At 43.5% G+C, this 21,047-nt stretch overlaps 1 protein-coding gene across 2 annotated transcripts; it reads left to right on the top strand.

The window, feature by feature from the left end:
- The first annotated feature begins 46 nt into the window (after positions 1-46).
- Positions 47-20,510, top strand: ACOX1 (acyl-CoA oxidase 1). Of its 2 annotated transcripts, none has more exons than XM_079323302.1 (14): positions 47-246; positions 1,223-1,382; positions 6,732-6,892; positions 11,695-11,802; positions 12,264-12,383; positions 13,504-13,619; positions 13,806-13,975; positions 14,275-14,437; positions 15,168-15,358; positions 15,967-16,146; positions 16,741-16,846; positions 16,932-17,075; positions 17,833-18,039; positions 18,968-20,510. In XM_079323302.1, exons 1-14 carry the CDS (start codon positions 132-134, stop codon positions 19,016-19,018), a joined length of 1,992 nt encoding a protein of 663 aa, XP_079179428.1. In that variant the 5' UTR covers positions 47-131; the 3' UTR covers positions 19,019-20,510. The 2 variants fall into 2 exon arrangements, with proteins under 2 accessions (XP_079179428.1, XP_079179427.1); XM_079323301.1 differs by lacking the exon at positions 6,732-6,892 and adding an exon at positions 9,823-9,983 and having other exon boundaries at positions 98-246.
- Positions 20,511-21,047: the final 537 nt, after the last annotated feature.

Consider the following 21,047-nt stretch of genomic DNA (forward strand, 5'->3'; position numbering starts at 1 on the left):
AACCACGTGGCGTCGCGGGAGTGACGTCACTGGGGGCGGGGCCGGCGCAGCGGGTCGGGAGGGGACCTGGATCGGGAGCGGGATCGGGATTGAGATTGGGATCGGGCAGAGCTGCCGCCGCCGCCGCCGTGATGTCGGTGAACGCGGACCTGCGGAGAGAGCGCGCCGCCGCCACCTTCCAGCCCGAGCTGCTCACCCACATCCTGGACGGCGGCCCTGAGCGCACCCGCCGCCGCAAGGAGATCGGTGAGAGAGGGCCCGGGCCGTGGGACGGGGAGAGACAGCCCCGGGCAGGGCTCGGAGGGCGGGGGAGACCCGGGGGGCACCTGCGGGGTTCAGGGTGAGGAGCCTGGGGGAGCTGAGGAACGACGGGGTTGTGAGGAGTAGTGGGGCGGGAGAGGTGTGGAGGAGCTTTTGTGGAGAGGGAACACCCCAAAGAGAGGAGAGGCTGCGAGGAGAGGGTTGCCGGCGGAAGGTCAGCGCAAAGGAGGGGGTTAGAGAGGAACTGGAGCTGCCTTATGTCCCTGGTCCTCCTTTTCCCCAGAAAGGATTTAGGTGACCCTGACAGAGCTGTGTCCTTTTGCTTCTGTTTCCCCTTCCTCCAGAGGGTCAGAGGCGGCTTTCCATGGGCATTTTTCATGGGCTCTGTCCACTCCTTTTTCCTTCCGAGCACGCTCTTGCCCAACAATACAAATGTCATCTGTTTGTCACCCGGCACGACGTGGTTATGAGAGATTAATGAGCTACTTCCAGTCTATTCCTTGGGCTGGGACTGCCAGAGGCTGCTGTTGTGTAACTTTAGTGCCAAAGAGGGGACACAAAAAGCCTGTGGTCTCTGGGCACGTTGTTTTGCAGCTATCACAGTGGGAATAATGGTGCCCTTCTGCCGGAATTGCTGGGGATCAGAGTTCACAAGGCTGCCTGGGCTCGGAGGCTGTTGCTGAGGGGTTTGCAGGTCTTACATCAGTGAACTGCCCTCCTGCCAAGTCCAGAGTGCCTTGAACTGGAAATGGGGTTTATATGTGGCAGGAGAGTGCCAGCGGTTCAGCTCACAAAGAGCTTTGATTACTTTCTCATTTTGTTAACTTCTCATTTTATTTTCAATTTTCCGATAATCTCTACCTTGAGGTAGAGCAGGTAAAATGCGGGGTTGTTGCTCAACCCCTGCTGAGGTTTGTGGAAACTAAGCTTGTTTTCCTCTTGTTTCTTCCTCTGTCCCCAGAGGCCTTAGTTCTTAATGACCCTGACTTCCAGCATGAGGATTTGAACTTCCTGTCCCGTAGCCAGCGCTATGAACAAGCCATCAGGAAGAGCTCCTTGATGGTGATGAAGCTAAGGGAATATGGAATTGCAGATCCTGAGGAGATCTACTGGTTTAAAAGGTACCTGAAAAGATCCAGAGTTTGCTTCTTGTGCTTCAGTCATCACCAAGGGTGCTAGGGTTGTGCTTTTTATCTATGTTTGTTGTCTAAAGGAAGCTCAAGACCTGTGTAAAAGCCCAGTCAAGTCTGACTTCTGTGAATGTCAGATGAAACCCTGAATTCCTGAATATTGTGTTTCCTTAGTTTTGTTTTTAAACAGAAATGCAACATTAAAAATTATACCCTGTTCTTTATGTATGGTGCCAAAACTCAAAAACAGAACTTGAAGTCAGATTTTTTCAAAGGCAGTAAAAAAATTATACTGAATTACTTTAAATCTGAATAGATCTGATGAGTTTGCAGCTGCTAATGAAATCTCTAAAAGCTGATTACTTCACTTTGCACTTAGACCCAATGAAGTCACATTGCAGGGATACTTGAAAATATTCCAAGATGGTTTATAAGTTCTTGTTTGTCATTGCCTGTTCTGTGTCCCTCCTCTGAGCTCCTGGTGCTACAAAAGTTCTCTTTGACCCAGAGGCTTTTTGTTCTATCTGACCTTTGGTTTATCTCATAGTACCACCTTTGGATCAAGTTAATGAAAATGAGACTGTCTTTACATCTGAGTTTGCATTCCTTCCAGTAGGAATTACAACTCAGTTCCTGATTTTGATGCATTTCTCCTCCTAATTCTGTTAAGCTCTTTCTGATTTAATCAAACAGAAACTGATAAGAGAGGTTACACAGACCTAAAAATCTGTCATAATCCCATGGATATATCCTCTGGCACATTATATAATGAACCACAAGCCCCCTCTGACTGGTTTTGTAGAAAAGTTGTCATAGGCCCCAGGGCATCACCACTGGCACTAGAAAATTAAAATTTTGTCCACTGTGGTTTTACTTTCAGAGAAGCTGGTCTGCACTGACCTGTGTCATGAAAGTTCTTGTAGTGTAAATAATGTGAAAATTATCATTGGTGGACTGTGGTGACAGGAAACAGTTCAGTGACAGCAGTGGATTATTCAGGTGCTGCACAGCCAAAGTTAATCATTAATTTTTTTTTTCCTGCACAAGGTTTATTGAAAGTAAGAGGGAAGTTTCTTCAGTTATTTATTTCTGCAGAGAAAATTCAGCAAAGTCTGTCCAGTCTATCAGATGCAAAATTTTAACAAATTTTCTGTCTTTTTGTAGCATTCATGACAATATTACATGAAAACAAACTATTCTGGAGCAGTCAAGTGAAACATTCTAGTTTTGTACTTACATAAACTTATGTTGGAGTCAGCAATTCTTAAGTGGATGAAAGTGTAACATTTCATACAGATACCAGATAGCTCTGTATCTAATGTGATATGAATGGTCAGGTGTGATTACTCAGAATTCACAGTCCAAAAACAACTGAAAGGCTTTTTTTCCAAGGTAAAATCTAATTGCAGCCGTTCAGGATTTTAAAATATAATTGCAATTACTGTAGACTGACTGTATTTGCCATTTTTTATTTATTTTATATACCATATTTGTTCTGTAGTAACATAGAATGAAGAGCAGTGCATAAACTTCTTGCCTACAGGTGAAGTATTTTTGCTTAAGACCTGTACTCTGTTAATATTCTGAAATTTCTTCTTTACTATAATGTGTGGTCTTGGGTTAGGGCTTGCTGCTGCTTAAAACATGGATGAAATTAAAGGATTTTTTTTTTCATCCTTTGATTTCATTTGCATTTTAACATCTGTCCCCACTTTCCCACCTGTTGAGTGTCAAATATTTTTTAAATTTGGTGAACTACACCCAACTGACAAAATTGTTTATTTTTGTCCCAAATCCAAACGTGCTAATTGGTGCCAACTGGAAGTGACTTCATTAGTGTAAAAGCTGACCTGGAGAAAGTGTTTGGGCTTATTAATTTTTCCAGACTGAAAACTGAATGGATGTGGTGTTGCAACATGCCTCAAATGAGTTTATGAAATAGAGTGACACCTTTGATTCAGACATTGAGTTGTATTATTGTGATTGACATTTCTACTTATGGAACTTAATGAATTTTGTCAGCTATCCCCAAAAGGAAGGGACAGATTTACATGCAATTTAAAGCATTTTTTCCTGTATCTTTCCTAAAGTTCCAGAACATCTCTAGGTAGCTTTGCACATGACTCACCAACTTTATAGCTTGATTTATGAGTAGGTGAGGAGAAATGCTGCTTCCTTCACTGCCCTGAAGATATACTTAAACAATTGCTGCTGCTGCTGTGACATGTCTAAGTGAATGCTCCTCCTTCCTGTTTCCAAAGGGCTTTGTTGGACTCCAAATCATGAGGATCTATTAAATATACTTAATTCCTTTTCATGTAGCAATTATTCTGTGTCCACACTGCAGTTGCAGCTGTTGTGACTACAGCTTTGAAGGCCATCAGCCTAAAAGTGCCAATATTTCAGATTTCTTTTACAGTCTAACTGCAGCAAAAAGTAAATCATTAAAAATGGGAAATGTTTCTGGTCTAATGCTCCAGTGCTCTTGGAAGAGAGTGAGCTGCTCAGTTTTAATTCACCTTCAACTTTGATTAACCTTCATTGAGGAAAATGGGATTAAATGAAGAAGTGAAAAGCAGTTGAGACAAACTGGCTCACAGAAGAAGAGAAGATCTGAGAATTGCTGGTCACCAGATGATTCCTGTGTTCATGAGCATTGCATGAGTGTGCACTTTCCCTGTTGGAATTTGTTCTTACATCTCTAAATTCAGACCTGGAGTAGCTTTGAGCAAAATCAAAGTATAAAAACTCTGCTATGGGCCCTACTGGCCACAGTTAAATTAATGCAGAGTGGATGGGCCTGGCTTGATCTTACTTTGATACAGCTGGAACAGGAGCTTATGCTATGGCATAGCAGTTGTTAGCTCTGGAGCCCACCTAGCACAGCTCCAACACATCTCCTGCTCCTTCTCCACTGGGGTGACCCTTCGTGCTTGTCCTTGAGAGAGTTACTTCAAGAACTGCACAGAACAGAAAAGTTTGCACACAGACTAATATCAAGTAAAATGTCCCTGTTTTGTGACCCAGTTCTGCAGCCTGAGAACAGCTTTGCAGCTGTTCCTGCAGCTTTGGAGCCTCTGAACACACAGACTTTGCTTCTGTCATCCTGTGTGCACTTTGAGACAGTGACACACCTGTCACATAAGTGCCTTTCACTGTGTGGGTGGCACTGGTTGCTGTGAAATCTGGAAGATCTATATTGCAAATCCCAGAAGGGGATTTGGAGCTGCAGCCTCATTGTGACACTGGTTGTTGTAGCCAGGCTGACCCCAGAGCAGCTGGTCGTTGATCAGATGGGCACTGCCACCATCAGTCTTGATGGAGCAGAGTATTTGAACAGTTACACACTGCAGCCTTGGGAGAACAGCCAATCCAGGTGCTGGGAGTGTTGAAATTGTGATGGGAAGCAGGAAGAGTTCAGAGAATGAAAAGGAAGGGAAGAAAGCCTGTTGTTCCTCCCTTCACAGCTGGTACCTCTTCTGTTTGCCCTGTGTCTTGAGGAAAACAGGATTCTCATTGTCATTCAAGTTGTTAAAAGGCACATTAGGGAAATCCTAAATCTTCAGTGTGAAGTATGCAGAGATGAACAGTTTCTGCTGTAATTTAATTTTCAGCTTAGTTAATGCAAGAAGCTGTTAAAATGCTGCACAATTGGCTACTGAAACATCATGACCTGACACAGGGGTTTTCAAGCATCCTCTTGCAAACTATCTGTTGTCTTCCTCCTGTCAGAGAAGGTGATAGTTGATCATGAGATACCTGGCACTTGTGATTAAACTTCCTCATAGGCAGTGAAAGTTGCTGCTGTGACCTTTTAGAAGATTTCTGGGATTTTTTTCCTGTAGCATTATCTTCAAAGAAGCAATGACTGACCTGATTTTTCTGACAGCAAAGCATGGGCTGTACATTTTTCTCAAGTTCTTTCAATGACTGCTGAAAATATGCAAAGACTCATTCAAGCTCTTCCCAAACTACCCCAAAACTTTGTTTCAAAGTCAGCACTCATTTTCTCTCTGTAGATTTGTCCTTTTTGGGCCCAGAGAGTAGGTGCACAATAATTGAATAATTGTGCAGGCAATGAAGAAAAGAGTACTGCTGTTGCTGTATGGAATGACCCACTTAGGAAACCACAAGAGTGTTGAAAAGTTCTGTCTTGCTGTTCTTGCAGCATTTTTAAGCCCTTGGTCACCCTGAAAGCATCAGCTTTGGAAACATGTGCTGCTGTAGGCAAGAGAGTCTTTTTTGGTGAAAGAATTGTGTGCCTCAGTTCCAGAAACTTGAGACACTGTACCTGCACCCACACCAGCTTAAAGCCCAGTTAATGCATTAATCACCAGCATTAGATTACTTGATTACAATAGTTTTGGTTCTGGAAAAATCCATGGCTCATTTAGTCTTGTTCATTTAAAACAGGCAATGTGCAGTTCAGTGCTGCTTTGTCTCTCACTCGAAGGCTGGTTTTCACAGCCTGTGCAGGGCCTGCAGTTGAATTATCAATTATTTCCTCTCTGGATGGTGAAAAATGCCAGTCACAAATGCTGCAGTAATTGACAAGCTGTGTGCAAGACATCCCCTATGGTATTTATGCAGAGGGCTCATTTCTTCCTCCTCTTTCTTACAGTTTAGATAGAATAGATATTTGTGTACAGTAGATTAAAGATGAAGAAACTATTCAAGCAGCAGAAGGGAAGATGTTTTAATTGAGAATGTGCTTTGCCTGCCATTGTGGCTACTAGATGATTAGAATTTTGTTTCATGAAATAACTTCTGCTTTGATGAAGCACACCTAAAGTGTCTGGTTTTTCTTTCCATTCCCTCCAGCACTGAACTGTAATGGTAATTTTAATTAAAGGTGAGTTCCAAATCTCACAGCTGATAGAAGCAGCTGTGGGTAATACAGAGCTGTTTCAAAAAGAATTCACTCACCAAAGTGAATTCATTTTTAATACATATTTCTTCTAACTAATAATGCCCTATTTGTAGGCTACCAGCAGCAGTGGGATTTATTCCCATAAAGCCTGAGAGATGAGGGAGAAAATAATTTGGTTTTCATTTCTTTTTTAGTTCCAAGTTCCTCATGAACCTTTATAGAGTAATATTTTTTCCAGTTACATAGCAACAGCAGGATTCATGGGGTGAAGAAGATGCCTGGAAGAAACATCTGTTTCCCCATTAGCATTGCTTCTGACATCTCCACATTTGGAGCTTGCTTGTGGGACAAATAAAAAGGTTGAACAAAGCAAAGAGATTATTTATCTTATGCTCCAGTTGGAGAAAAGCCTTTCAAGTTCATGGTAACAGTAAGACTGAGATCCAGATCCCTCTATTTCTCTCCTGTAGAACATGCTTGGGCAGTTATCCTGAACCTATGGGTCTCCACTTCAGCATGTTTCAAAAAACCATAGAGACCCAAACGACTGCTGCTCAGAAGGAGAAGTGGCTGCCCCTGGTCCGTGGAGTCAAGATAATTGGCACCTACGCCCAAACCGAAATGGGACATGGTTAGTTGCCTTCAGGGATCAATGGGTAACCTCTTTTCTCTACCTCCAGTGTGTCAATTGTTCATGTTCCCTGGCTCAATCTAAAGGGGGAAAGGTAAAATTCCTCAGTTAATGGTTGATGTCTCTAGCCAGGCTGCTGCCCCGTGTCACATCCTGACAGTCCCAGGGTTCCTTTTGGTCTTTTCCAGAATGCATCTCTTAGCTGATCTCTGCGTTGGTAGTTGTTACCTTTGGTTTGAAATGAGGAGGTTGTTCTAAGCCCTGAGAGTCTGAATTTCACTTGAGCCAGTTGGAACATGTCAATGAACAGTAGTACTGTGGTTTTTACTTTTGCCTGATTTTGGGACATGTATGCCAGAGCCCTCAGTGCATGGCTGGCCTGCAGAAACAGGTCAGGAGCATTCCTGTAGGAACAGTGGAGCAGCTGGAGATTGTGAGTTTTGGGTTGAAAGTCAGGTATGCTTTGCTCCAGAAACTTCTCTTCCAGATGCTGCTCCACTGCAGCTGTACAGCTTCCTGGAAAGGTCTTGTTTACAAAGAAAAAAATCATCTTATTCCTGCTGTTGTTGAAAACAACTTTCACTGCTTCAAATGGAAAAACATTTAATGGATCAAAACCAGTCTTTTAATGCAGAACCTGGAATGATGGCTGTTAAATACCAGCAAGAATAGTTTACAAACAAGGACTGCAGTGCTTGTGCTGGCATTTGAAGTGGGAGAGCCTGAGGTGTCAAGTCTGGACACTGCTGGATGGCAATGCCAGCTGCCTGGTTCAGTTACAGCTGCTGAAACATTTGTAGAAGACTCAGTGGAAGAAATCCTGTCCTCTGTCCTGCTCAACAAACCCAGCTCAACACCAGAAGCTGAGATAACTGGATGGCAACAATCAGTGCCTGCTGGCCTTATTTGCTTTCTCACACCAGCTGCTTGAAATCAGTCACATCCACACTGCAGTGATTTGTTTTACTTCTGATTTCACATTGGATCATTGCACTTTCTTGCCTGCTGATGGCTGATTTCCTTATAGTTCTCATGTTGTTTCATGGTAAAATTGGTATTCTGACACAAAATGGAGCTACTAGAGTGAAGGAGATATATCTTCTGTGCTGAATAATTAAAATGCAAACATTTGGCATTCCTGCTCTGAATGTTGATAATCTCATATGTCATCATGAAGCTGCTGCAGTAATTGTAACTGAGCTTTGCTTAATTTAATCCTGATGTTTAAAATCTGGTGATGGGGAAACAGACCTCTGGATTATTGAATTGAACTCTGTCCTGGATGAGTAGTTACTCAGTTGTATCTTGGTGACTGTGTGATAGCCTGTGTTGATTTTAACCTGTTTTATAGTGAAGAAGTCTCTCTCTCTCTCTTAAAAAAAATTATAAAATAAAAAAAAAAATCAAAGAGAGAAAAACCACAAATAGCACAGGGCTGAAAATTGAACAAGGAGCAGTGAAAAAGTGAAAATACTATGCTGTTTTTATCTGGTTTGTAACTACTCCTGTTAAAATAAGGTTGTTTGGGTTTTTTTTTTTTTTTTTACTCTGGCTGTCAGCTCTGTACTTCTTACCAGTACTGAACTCACTTAAATCTGGTATTCCTGGTAGGCTATTAGTCCCCTGTTGGGCTTGGTCACTGTGCAAAGCTTAGAAAACTTGCTCCTGGATTCATTGCAGGTAGCTGAATTTATTTGTAGAGTCTGAGAATATCAAAAAACAGTTCTTGGGAAGCCCTAGGGACAGAACTAGTTCATATTAATGTGTATTTAGAGAACACAAGGATTCATTGTTCCCACTTTACTAAGAATGCCAGATGAGTTTGAGCCAAGCTCAGACCAGTTCTCTTTCTGTAATACACATAATAAAAAAAAAAAATATATACACATACACATATATATGTATATATATCTATATATATATATATTCCCGTTAAAGTCCAAATAAATTTATTTCATACATAAATGAGCCAGATGGAGGTACTGGTCCTCAGTCTATCCCCAGTATTTTAATACTCAAAGGTGTCAATATTTTAAGATTTAATGGTGAATTAATTATTTTTATTGAAAAACTTAGTAGACCACTTAATTTCCTCACAGTGATGTATGACAGAATGTGGAGAAAAAGTAATTCTAATGAAATATGTTTAATTGGAGATAATTTGTGCTGGTGATTTATGAATTGAAAAATGTTGGCTTTCTTCCCAAGTTGTTAATGTTCACAACTTTGACTTACACATACAGAGCACTGTCCTTTTAAGAAAGTTCTGTAAAACAGCAGAAGTTGAAGGGAGCTGATTTGAAATGCCATGTACAGTAATTGTGACTGATATTTAATTTAAAAAAATTAGAGTAAATAGTGCAGCCAGTTAGGATTTGCCTTTTTAAAAAAAAAAAAAAAGAAAGTTCCTTGAAAACTTAACTTGTTTAGCTGAATAAACTGAGACGTCACCAGGTTCTACCTTCAAAACATGGAAAAAAAAAAAAAGAAGATGTATTTGGTTGAAAGCACACTGCCTTCAGCCACATCACATCTCCAATAAATTGATATTCTCAGCAAACTGCCTCAGCCCTGTGAACTTAGGGCTGATGTTCAACCAGAGGGTCTGGTCCATCTTTTGGTTTGGATTGACTCAACAAAAGGATAAATCATAGTACATCAAAAATAGGGGAATGTTGGAGATGCACTTTCTGCTTAATTACAAAGAAATGCATTGCAGCATGTTTATTTCAGAGTGCAATTTATTACTCAGGCCTGAGAAAAGGACAGTGCTCTGGCTTTCTAAAATACACTTACTGAATTCTGATTGACACATGAATCATTTTTTTTTTTCTTTTTGTCTCTTCCTGAATCTCCACCATGAATCCTCATGCTTGCTTCCCTCCCATAACATTCCCTTCACTCTCCCATCCCATGGCAATTCTTCACAGCTTTGTTCACCGTGGACGGCCTGAGCCTCTGGACCTTCACCTGGGCATGTTCCTCCCCACTCTCCTCACCCAGGCCACCCCAGAGCAGCAGGATCGCTTCTTCATGCCTGCCTGGAACCTGGAGATCATTGGCACTTATGCCCAGACTGAAATGGGCCATGGTACAGTACATTCAGTAAATGCTCTTGTAAAGAATGGCTTTGTGTGCAGAGGATTCCTGTGCCCGGGAAGAACACTGTGGGTGTATCCCACAGTTTCACACCTGCAGCTGTGGTTGTAGGGAAAGGTGGACAGGCTCTGGAAGGGTTAATAGAGCATCATGCCATGTGCTGCTTTCCTCTCTTCCTCTGAGGGGAGGGTTTGATGTCTGTAGCTCTGTAAATGAGCACCTGGGTGCTCCCTGTGCATTCAAACCAGTACCATTACTGCCCATCACTGGTGCTGTCAGTTTGGTGGCATCTGTTCATTTTGCACTTCTGTTGTTTCCTATTTGGGCTCTGCTTTGCTCTAATTAATGTTCAGTGTAAAGGCAAAAGGACAGAGCTTTGAGGTAGTGAAAGATATGCCAAAAATTTAAAAGTTGCTTGTTCACCTCAGGATTAATCTTGTATCAGATGGGTCAGGACTAACTTGGTTCCAATGCTGATGTTCTCTGGGGAGCTTTTCCCCCTTAGTTCACTCCCATGTGTTCTTTCTATCTGACCATGAAATATGTTGGGCTTTTTGAGTTCTCTGTCTCAAGCTGACTTTTTGTTGCTTTTCCTTTACTTTCAAGCTTTGAAATGGATTTTGATAACTCCAGCAGTATTGTGATTGCAACACTTTTAATTCAAGTTTCAAAGGGAGGATATTCTGCTTTGGGAAACTTTAATTTTGGTCATCTCAGAGTTGCAGATAAGAATTATTTTCTAAAAATGAACAAGATTCACCTTTGTGTTGAAGGGAAATGTAGAGACTGTGTGAAGCATAAAGTAACTGCAAGTCTGAGGAGAATCTCTTGGAGCTGGCAAGGTTTGAAGATCCTTTGCCAGCAGAATAAGTCTGTGTTGAGCTGCCTGTGGATGTCTGCCATTACCTCCATGCTTTGGGAATGTGGTTGCTGCAAGGTGATCTCCCTTTTCCTGTTGGAGCTCTTGTTCTGTCAGTCCAGACTCTCAGGAGTGTTCACAGCTTGTCTAGTTTAAGCAAGTAGGCTTGGTGATTTTGGGAGTTTTTGAGGCATTCAGGGGCAGTGCCACTGCTCTGAGACAGGTGTGTGGGAAGTGAAGCACTGGGGGCAGAAGACAAAGACTGTTCCTGGAATTACCTTGGTCTTTTTGCAGTCTCTTCATCTACCTGCATCAGTACCTGGCATACACATGCCATTACTTGCTGTCCTGGAGCTGTGGATGATCTCTTCTGGGAGATCATCTCCATCAAGTGAGGAGAATGTAGGCTTGATGAAGGAATGAAGAGGTGATGGGCACTGTTTATTTCCTCTTGTGGCTGAGAACTGGATGGTTTTATTTTGCAATTTAATCAGATTGCATTTGAAATTCAGGTGAGTGTATTCCTGTAGAACATTTTGACTGAGAAGGGGCTTCTGGTGTGTGATAGCAAAAAGGTGTCAGATTGGAGGTGCTTGGAAAACTAGTCTTAGATCTCTAGGGAAAAAAATCAATGTTTTATGAGAATTGGCTTCTGGTCCCAGAATGTGATCTGGCTCTCACTTCTTCCTTAATTTGTTGATATTTAGCTTTTTATATATAGTCTGCAATCAAAGTTAAAATTTAAACATTACTACTGGAGTTCCACTTTCCATTGTCCTGTTCTGTCCTTGTCTCTGTTCTGTGACTGACTTCCTACCAAAACAATGTGTTTGCTTGTTTCCAGGGACTCATCTTCGGGGCCTGGAAACTACAGCCACTTATGACCCCTCTACCCAGGAGTTCATCCTCAACAGCCCCACTGTCACCTCCATCAAGTGGTGGCCAGGTGGACGTAAGTGTGTCTAAATCTGGAAGGTGTATGGAAAAACTCAAGGAGGTGATGCCATGTGTGTTGTATCTACAGAGTGATGGCTGAAAATTGATCCAAAGAGTTGGCTGACAGCCAGTCATTCTTCCATAACAAGCAGGCTTATCAGAGCCTGCTAAACATTGTCTTTGTGCTTTGGACTGTTGCTCAGAACCATTCACACATAGATTTGGTGTAGTTCTTGATTGCTTCTATCAAATTATTCATTGGTTGGCATGCCAAGGACTTGGTGTTTAATAGTCAAGAAAATTGTGTTGTGCAACTTCCATTGACTTGAGCTACACTTTGTCACAGAGCTGTACAATGGGATGGCATCCATTGGGGTCAGTCTGGTTTTCTAGTTCACGATGTGATGAGGTTGTCTCAGGAGAAGGACTCTGTGTGTGTGTGACTGTGTTCCTGTGCTGACTCCTGTCCTGTTGCAGTTGGGAAGACGTCGAACCACGCCATTGTTCTGGCTCAGCTCTACACCCAGGGCCAGTGCAAAGGCCTGCACGCCTTCATCGTCCCCATCCGGCAGCTGGGCACTCATGAACCTCTGCCAGGTACAGATCCACACTCAGGGACAAAATCTCTTTGACTGTATACAGCTGCTGTGTCTTGTTAAAATCCATGGCTGATTTCATTAGCTGAATTCAGCTGGTAGATCACAGGGCTTAAAGGAGTCTTTCTTTTGACTGAACTACTGCTAAATCATCTTTCCTACTGGGTCTTCAGTGTGAAGTTTAGTTTGGGATTTGATTCTGCCCCTGTGAAGTTTAGTTTGAGATTTGGTTCTGCCCCAGTGTCTCCCAGCTATGCATTCCATGAGCTCCACATCCTGCTTTCTGAAAGGGGAAGAACTTTCATCACTCTTTAGCTGGAAGAGAGCTGGATGAACTTTAGAGACAAGCTCCTGCAGTGAGTGGATAGTAGGGTGCATGGAAATGATGGAGATTTCCATCTAGTTGTTGTGGTTTAACTCATCAGGCAGCTAAACCCACACAGCCATTCCCCCCACACAGAGGGATGGGGAAAGAATTGTGCAAAAGGTAAAACTTGCAGGCTGAGATAAAGACAATTTAATAGGACAGAAAAGGAAGGGAAATTAATGATAGTGACAACAACAATAATCATAGTAGTAGAATATGCAGAGCAAGTGGTCACTGTATGATTGCTCAGCACCAGCTGACTGATGCCAGTGTCTGAGCAGGAGGCTGTCATCCCCCCCAGCTGGTGTCATCTAGTTTTATTGTTCAGCATGATGCCACATGGTGGGGAATTTCCCTTTGTCCAGCTGGGATCAGCTGTCCTGGCTGTGTTCCCTGCCAGCTTCTTGTGTCCCCCCAGCCTCCTCACTGTTGGGGCATTGTGGAAATTGAAAAGTCCTTCACCTGATGCAAGTGCTGCTCAGCAACAACTGAATCATCAGTGTGTTATCAACATTGTTCTCATGCTAAATCCAGAGCACAGCACTGTACCAGCCACTGGCAAGATGATTTCACTGCATCCCAGCCAAAACCAGGACACTTCCATCAAAGAAAATAAGGTCCCTGTTAACTCTCACCATATAACACTGCCAGGACTTGCTAGAAAACTAAACAATCTCCTTATTGGAAAAGGATTGAACCTCTTGTGTGGTGTTTAGTTCCTATTTCTTAATGCAAGTGGCTTTGTCTGTGGCAGGTATTACAGTGGGTGACATTGGCCCCAAATTTGGCTACGATGAAATGGATAATGGCTACCTGAAAATGGACAACTTCCGAATTCCTCGGGAAAACATGCTGATGAAATATGCCCAGGTAAAGCGGTGAGCTTCAGCATCTGTGTTAGAAATGGGCATGCTGAGTGCCCCTGTGAGGTTGAATACTGCACCAAAAGGGTTGTGGGTGGCTTGTAAATGCTGCTTGATGAGTTTAAAGTGTGAACATGTAAACTTCACGAATCAACAGGCTGTATTTTTTTTTTAATCTTTTATTTTTTGGCAGGTTGAACCAGATGGCACCTATGTGAAACCAGTGAGTGACAAGCTGACCTATGGGACCATGGTGTTCATCCGTTCCCTCATCGTGGGTGACTCTGCTCGCTCGCTGTCGCGGGCCTGCACCATCGCCATTCGCTACAGCGCCGTCAGACACCAGTCTGAGCTGAAGCCAGGGTGAGTGCAGGGGGACCCAGGCCAGCCCAAACTGCTGGGGGAAACCCTGAAGTACTGGGAGGAATGGGGGCTGTGGCTGATACCTGCTTTGGAACTTGGTATGGTTTCACAACACTGTTTGACCTGGGGAGTGCATAATCGTTCATTCTTGGAACATCCTCCCCTGCCAGAGGCTTTTGCTGGATGGTCTTAGAGAGTCTGGCTTGATATGGATGGTGAACATGCTTAGAGTAGGGATAAATAGGATTTCTGCAGCAGTTTGCTACCACTCATGCTAACTCATCTGTGTTCTGCTCTAGGGAACCAGAACCCCAGATCCTGGATTATCAAACCCAACAATACAAGCTCTTTCCTCTCCTGGCAACAGCATATGCTTTCCATTTTGTGGGAGCCTACATAAAGGACACCTATCATCGTATCAGTGGGGACATCAGCACAGGGGACCTCACTGAGCTGCCAGAGGTACTGTGTCCTCTGGAAACCAGAGTGTTGGTTGGATTTGTGTGAGGTTTTTTTACAGCATGGAAAAAAAGGCATTGAGCCTTTCTGGCTTTCACTCATGAGATCTCTTCTACTTCTGTAGTTTTCAGAAGCCCCCAAGTCTAGTATGTGCTGGTGACATTTATTTGCTCTATTGATTTAGCCCTCTATAAAAAGCAGGGAGTAATGCACAGTGAGAAAGCTACAGGGAATATATATTTGGTTATCAATATATATTTGATATATTTATTCAAAAGGTGCATTTCCAGGAATGATGGAGTACTGTTTGGGAGTTAAGACTAACCTTGTGCTTGTGCTGTAACTTCTGAAATGTTCTTCCAAGTGCTTGGGGTGTGATCAAAGAATAGGTGTGTTGATCAAAGTATCAGTACTGAGGGGTCAGGGTTGTAAAACATTAATTTTCTGTTAGGGTTTGTGACAATGGGCTGTTGAAAACAGTCTTGCACATAAAATGTGTAGGGGCAGAAGGAGTGGTGTACTTAAAAGAAGTCTTTCCACGTACAAGGGTTTTCCTATAAATACTTGGCTCAGGAAAGAATTCCTTCAAGAAGAACAAGACCTTGTGGAACAGCTCAAGAATGGCGTTGACTCTACTTTTTGTATTTTTTTTTTCCTGTGAGTTGCAATCCTTAACATGCATGTATGCAAGCTAAGACTTGAAGCTAAAGCTGGCTTTGCTGTGTCCCCTCAGCTGCACGCGCTGACAGCGGGGCTGAAGGCGTTCACCTCGTGGACTGCCAATGCTGGCATTGAGGAGTGCCGCATGGCCTGCGGCGGGCACGGCTACTCCCGCTGCAGCGGCATTCCCGACATCTACGTCACCTTCACCCCCTCCTGCACCTACGAGGGGGAGAACACGGTCATGATGCTGCAGACAGCCAGGTAAGGGGCTCTGCACAGGGATCTTCCAGCCTCTCCTCGTGGTCCTTGTGGCTGAAGTTGGTACCCAAAGGGTTAATTTAATTTTCAGCTGTGTAATTTTGAGCAGAGAAACAAGGCAAGCAGAATCTGTTATGCCAGCAAGGACAGTTGGAAGATAAGGGGGAGACATCTGGCTTAGGAATGCAGCTATAGCCAAAACAAGGACTGAATCTGGGAACTTGGGAAGGGTTTAATGGTAATGGGTTAATAATAATATGCATGTAGTGACTGTATGTAAGCAACACACTTATAAAAAATCACATGCATGCAGAGAGGAGTTACTCCCATGCAACCAGGCCCCTGTAATAAACGATGCCCTTCTCAACACTAAATTGTTGTTAAGGAGTCTTTTATTTGACTGGTTTGAAGTAAATTTTGTGACAAAGTGAGGAGAAGAAGTGTATGTATTACCACGAAACCTGTATCATGTTTCTGTCCCCTACCCCATTTTTGACAGGTAGTTGTGTGCCTACAACTGTTCTTTTTGGCCTGAGCCTCAGTGCCTGAGGGCTTTTGTCTATTCAAACAACTCATGAGTAAGAGCTGCCATCTGCTGTCTGTATTTCCAGGTTCCTTATCAAAAGCTACACCCAGGTGACCTCTGGGCAGCAGGTCACAGGCATGGTGTCCTACCTGAACGACCTGTCCCGGCAGCGCATCCAGCCCCAGCACGTGGCTGCCAGGACTGTCACCGTGAGGATCAACGACCCCACCAGCTTGGTGGAGGCCTACAAGTCACGTGCTGCCCGGTGAGCTCACACTGGCTGGGCTGAGCCAGAATAAACTGGGTGAGGTGGTGGTGATGCACTGCTCTGTTTGTGCTGGATTCTTGAGGCATGGCTGGCGAAGCTTTGATCTGTGTGTTGCTTTTAGGAAGTGACACATTTCACTGGGTTGGAGCCAGGGTTAAGTGCTTTGAGGCTGTAGGAGGCTCCTCATAGCCTGGTTACTCTGCTCCCCATTCCTTTGGGATTTATATTTTCCTTATTCATGTGTAAAGTATATTCAAACTTAAAAATACCAAACTAGTCAGAGATCTCTGGAGAGAAACACTCCTGATATTAAAGTTCATTGCGAGGGAAGTGGGAGAGTAGAGCAGACACCTCTTGTGAGTAGGTATTGAAGCCCCACATGTGTGCTGTCAGAAGTCCTCTTACCCCTCTGTAGCTGTGTTGTTATTGGTGTTTTAGGGCACAACTTGTCACTCCAGTCACCGTCTTCACTTACAGCACATGAGAAGAATTCTGAGCTCGTGCCATGACTGACGTGTATGAATTCAGAGTATGTCATGCTGCTAATGTGATGTTATGATGTAAACTGTTTTTCTCCTTCATATGAAACAGGCTTGTAGAATCTGCAGCCAAGAATCTGCAAGCTGAGCTGAACCACAGACGGAGCAAGGAGGATGCCTGGAACAGAACTTCCGTTGATCTTGTGCGAGCATCAGAGGTCAGTGACGTGCCTGCTAAAGAAAAGTGCTGTGAGAGCCCCTCATCTTCCTGTGGCCCTGACTGAGCCTGTTTGCTTTCTGCAGGCCCACTGTCACTATGTGATAGTGAAGCTGTTCACAGCCAAGCTGGCCGAGGTCAGCGACGCCGCCGTGCGCGCGGTGCTGACCCAGCTGTGCCTCCTCTACGCCCTGTTCGGCATCAGCAGGAACGCCGGCGACTTCCTGCAGGTTAGTGTCCTCTCCATCTCTGAAGGGTTCACTGCTTGCTGGTGTGCTGAAAATGCCAAGCTGTATGGATGTTATTGGTGTAAGTTCTTGGCTGTAGGCTGGCAGAAGGTCATTCTGCTGGATGGCTCGTCTTGGGTTTCCCTTGTGATAAATGGAAACCAGGCATGTGCCAAGGTTTAGCTGAAATGGTTTCCAGTTGGTGACCAGCTGGTGTGTGTTAAAAAGCAAGGAGCTGCAGTTAGATGTGCTCCATAACTAATATCCCTCCAGAGGGATCTTGTGCTCCAAATTCTAACCCATCCTTTGATGACTGGCTTCACATTGTCAGACGTTGTTTTTCTTCTCTTCATTCTGTCAGTTTGAGAATGCATTTGTGCAGCAGTGTTTTGTTTGCTTTTCAGGTAGATATGGTATATTTTGTCTTCCCATTTTCCTCTTTGTTGCTTACTAAAAATTTCCCTGAAGCCAGGCTCAATTTAATATCCTTATATGTATATTCTCTGACAAAATTTACTGCTGCAGTTAACTTAGAGGTACTCTCAGAGTGAGTCTCCCACCCAGGATTAATAGCTGGGCAGTATGGAGGGCATCTCCTGCTTGTGCACTGTGGCAAATTGCCAATTTAATTATTTAGTAAAGAAAAAAAAAATCCCTGGTGTTTTATAAACTGCTGCATTTTTGTATGTGGGAAAGCTGACCTGTGTGAGACCTTGGGGAAAGATTTATGATTTGTGACATTTTTTCTTTCCCTCTCAAGGCTGGTATCTTGACCAGTGCCCAGATAACCCAAGTGAACCAGCATGTGAAGGAGCTGCTGGCTGCCATTCGTCCCAATGCAGTGGCACTGGTGGATTCCTTTGACTTCCATGATGTGCACCTGGGGTCTGTGCTCGGCCGCTACGACGGCAACGTCTACGAGAACATGTTCGAGTGGGCAAAGAAATCCCCCCTGAACAAAACACAGGTAAAGAAACCTCTTTTCTTTTTCTCACATGACCAGAAAATAACTCAGTTTAGGGCTAATTATGCACCAGGATCTCTGTAGGTAATTGAGGAAGGGAGGAAAAAACTCACAAGTAGTAGTGAACCAAAATAACAACCTACTTTCAGTTTGCACTCTGTGGTTTCTCTCCCAGCTGTACTTTGCATTCATCCCTGTGGGATATCTTGAGTTTCTCAGTTGAGAGAGGAAATGGTGCACTCCACAGAGAAACAACTGAATGAACTCAGCCAATTCAAAAGCAATTATCAGTTGCTGTTTGTTCTTCTTAGTGACAGTAGCTGTGGAAGCCTTGCTCATTTTCTGGCAAATCTTCCAGTCTTCAGGCAGTAGCAGTGAGTGGAGGAGAAAATAAATTGCTCCCCTGTAGTACTTAGGTATCAGATGTTCTATATCTGGCCTAGGATTGGAGCTGCAGCTGAGCTAAAATAAACTGAAGTGTCCTTGCTCCTTCAGCCAGAATGGTAAATCCTGTCTCTTGACGCATTTATTTGATGAAGGCAGACTTTATCTCCTACCAGAGACTGCAGCTGGAGTTAAATCCCACCACAACTTGCTCTGCACTTCTTAAGTCAGTGGGGCTTAGGAGCTTCATTACAGTCTCTTAGGAAATCTGCACCAGTTTTCTTGTAATTAAAATGCCAAACAATTGTATTGATATAAATCTTTCACTTCTTTCTTCAAAGAAAGCTAATGAGGCAGGCTGGTTTTTATATCCTCCTGCTTTGTATCATCTAGACTCTGAAATATAGAAGTTATCTGGCTGTTCTTAAATTTCCAAAGTGCCTCTGATTCAAATTTTGTTAGTACACAAACACACTGCAAGATGTGAGGAGGTAAAACTTTCAAAGATCAAAGCTGACCTTGTAACCACTGTCTTGTTGTCTTGCAGGTTCATGAATCTTTCCACAAACACCTGAAGCCAATGCAAGCCAAGCTGTGAAGCCTGCAGGTTTTTTAAAATGCACTCTTGCCCTGCCCTGAAAATTGGGTGTTTGCATCCTTCCTTCAGGCACCTAAATCAAACCTTTGAATCCTGTAGCTGTAGGACAGTGAATAATTGTAGCCTTTTTTTCCTCTTTTATAAATTGAGGAGGTGTTTGGGGAGAGTGCGTAGGGATTGATGCCTGTTTTTAAAGTGCAATTATAATGGTAAAATTAACCTTTTAAAAATCTGGGAAAGCTTTATGGATTTATACAAGGATTGTTTTTGTGAAGCTGCTAACTAGAGAGGAGTTCTTGTCAACTGGAAAAGGTGGCAGGACTTTACTACAATGTAGTTGACAGCCCTTAGGCAGTAGCTTCTGGTGAGCAGTTATGTCCTCCCCTCAAAAAAAGCATCAGTGTCTTGATTTTCTAATTATTTTTTTTATGATTAGTCACACCTCTCTCCTCATCTGGCAAATGTTTGTGCTGTGTGAAGCCACCTGCAGAGCTCTGTGCATGTGAGTCTGTGTGTGGCACTGTTTTCCTGATGGATCTGGGAAGTAAATACCCCTCCTTCCCTGGAGCTCTGCTTCAGGCATCTTCCCAGAAAAAAATCCTCATGTTTCCTTTGATTTCCTTCTTTCACTGCTCTGCACAAACTCCTTTTCCCTTTGTGCCAGCTCTTGGTTAATAGGAGGTCAAAGGAGAACACAGTGATGCTGCTCTGAGGATAAAAAACCAACTCGTAGTGATCAGCTGGGTGCTGATGACAGATGTTCTGCCCCTGTTTTCACTCTTAGCATTTTCTAGCACTATCTCAAAGCACTTTACAAATGTTACTTATGTTGATTTGGTGGGAAAAAAAGCCACATGTAGTGGTAAAAACTGCAAATTTGACCTGGAATGATGAAGCCAGTATTGGAGGGCAGAAATCAGTTGACCAAACTCCTTGGATCTTCTGATTTTTCTGGAATGTTGTCCTGTTTTTTTTTTTAAAGGCATTTGTCAAGAAAACGATAATCCCAAGTGAAGTGTCCAGATTTTAATTTTTTTTTCCCTACCCATGCATTTCCAAGGAGCTTTCTCTGATTTGCTTAATTTTGTTGTGATAACGACTTGGGCCTTGCACAGTGCTGTCTGATTGAACAGGAAGAATTTAGCTTGGAAGAGAACAGCCTGCTGCCCAGGGAAATCAGTGCAACAACTGCAACCAAGCAAAATCATTGCTGCTTTTCCACACCAGTAACTCTGTCCAGTAACCATAAAATCTCTTCACACTAGAGAAAGGCAATTCTGACCTTAAAGTGGTAAAAAGCTTCAGCATAAACCCAAATCCTGCAGTTTGGAGGCAACACCTGAGAAGCTGCTTCTCTGCAGCTTTGGTCTCTTAGTCTGTAATTTTGAATCAGTTTTCTGGCACTAACAATGATCAGACAAAAGGTTTGGCTCCACGTGCAGTAGCTGAACAGAAAGAAATGTTTAATTTTAAATAAACTAATCAAACTTGCCTTGTGGCTGCCGAGTGTTTCAGGTGCTGTGGGAGTTCAGGATGCCACAGGAGGCTGAGTGCTCTGTCTTCCCTGTGTCCAGTGGAACAGGCTGCTGCCCTGGGGAGGGGGGATGGAGGAGCAGCTTAAAAATAAACTAATAAGAACAGCACTAGCTGTGTACAGAGCTAATAAATTACAAAAATGTGTTTTCAGACAAAATGTCTTTTCACACGCTGCCTTCAGTGGATCTCATGTGAAGTAATGGGGGAAGTAGAATGAAGTATTCAGGAGACCTCCAGTTAGCTGGATTTTGGTGTTTCCTGGAGTGTGACCTCCCTGGCTTTGCTCTGCAGTGCCATCCCATGGGATCCCTGTCCCATCCCGCAGCCATCCAGCCTGTCCTGCTGCTGCCAGCCACAGGGAAGCACAGCTGGCACAGGGCAGAGCTGGCTGTGGCATTTGCTGGTGTCACTGCAGCTCCAGCACCAGCAAAGCCATCAGTGCCCACAGCGAGGGTCTGCCATGGTGCTGGGCAGCAGCACCTTCAATTCACTC

This window comes from Erithacus rubecula (assembly GCF_903797595.1).
Source record: "Erithacus rubecula genome assembly, chromosome: 20".
In the NCBI taxonomy this organism is placed as follows: domain Eukaryota; kingdom Metazoa; phylum Chordata; class Aves; order Passeriformes; family Muscicapidae; genus Erithacus; species Erithacus rubecula.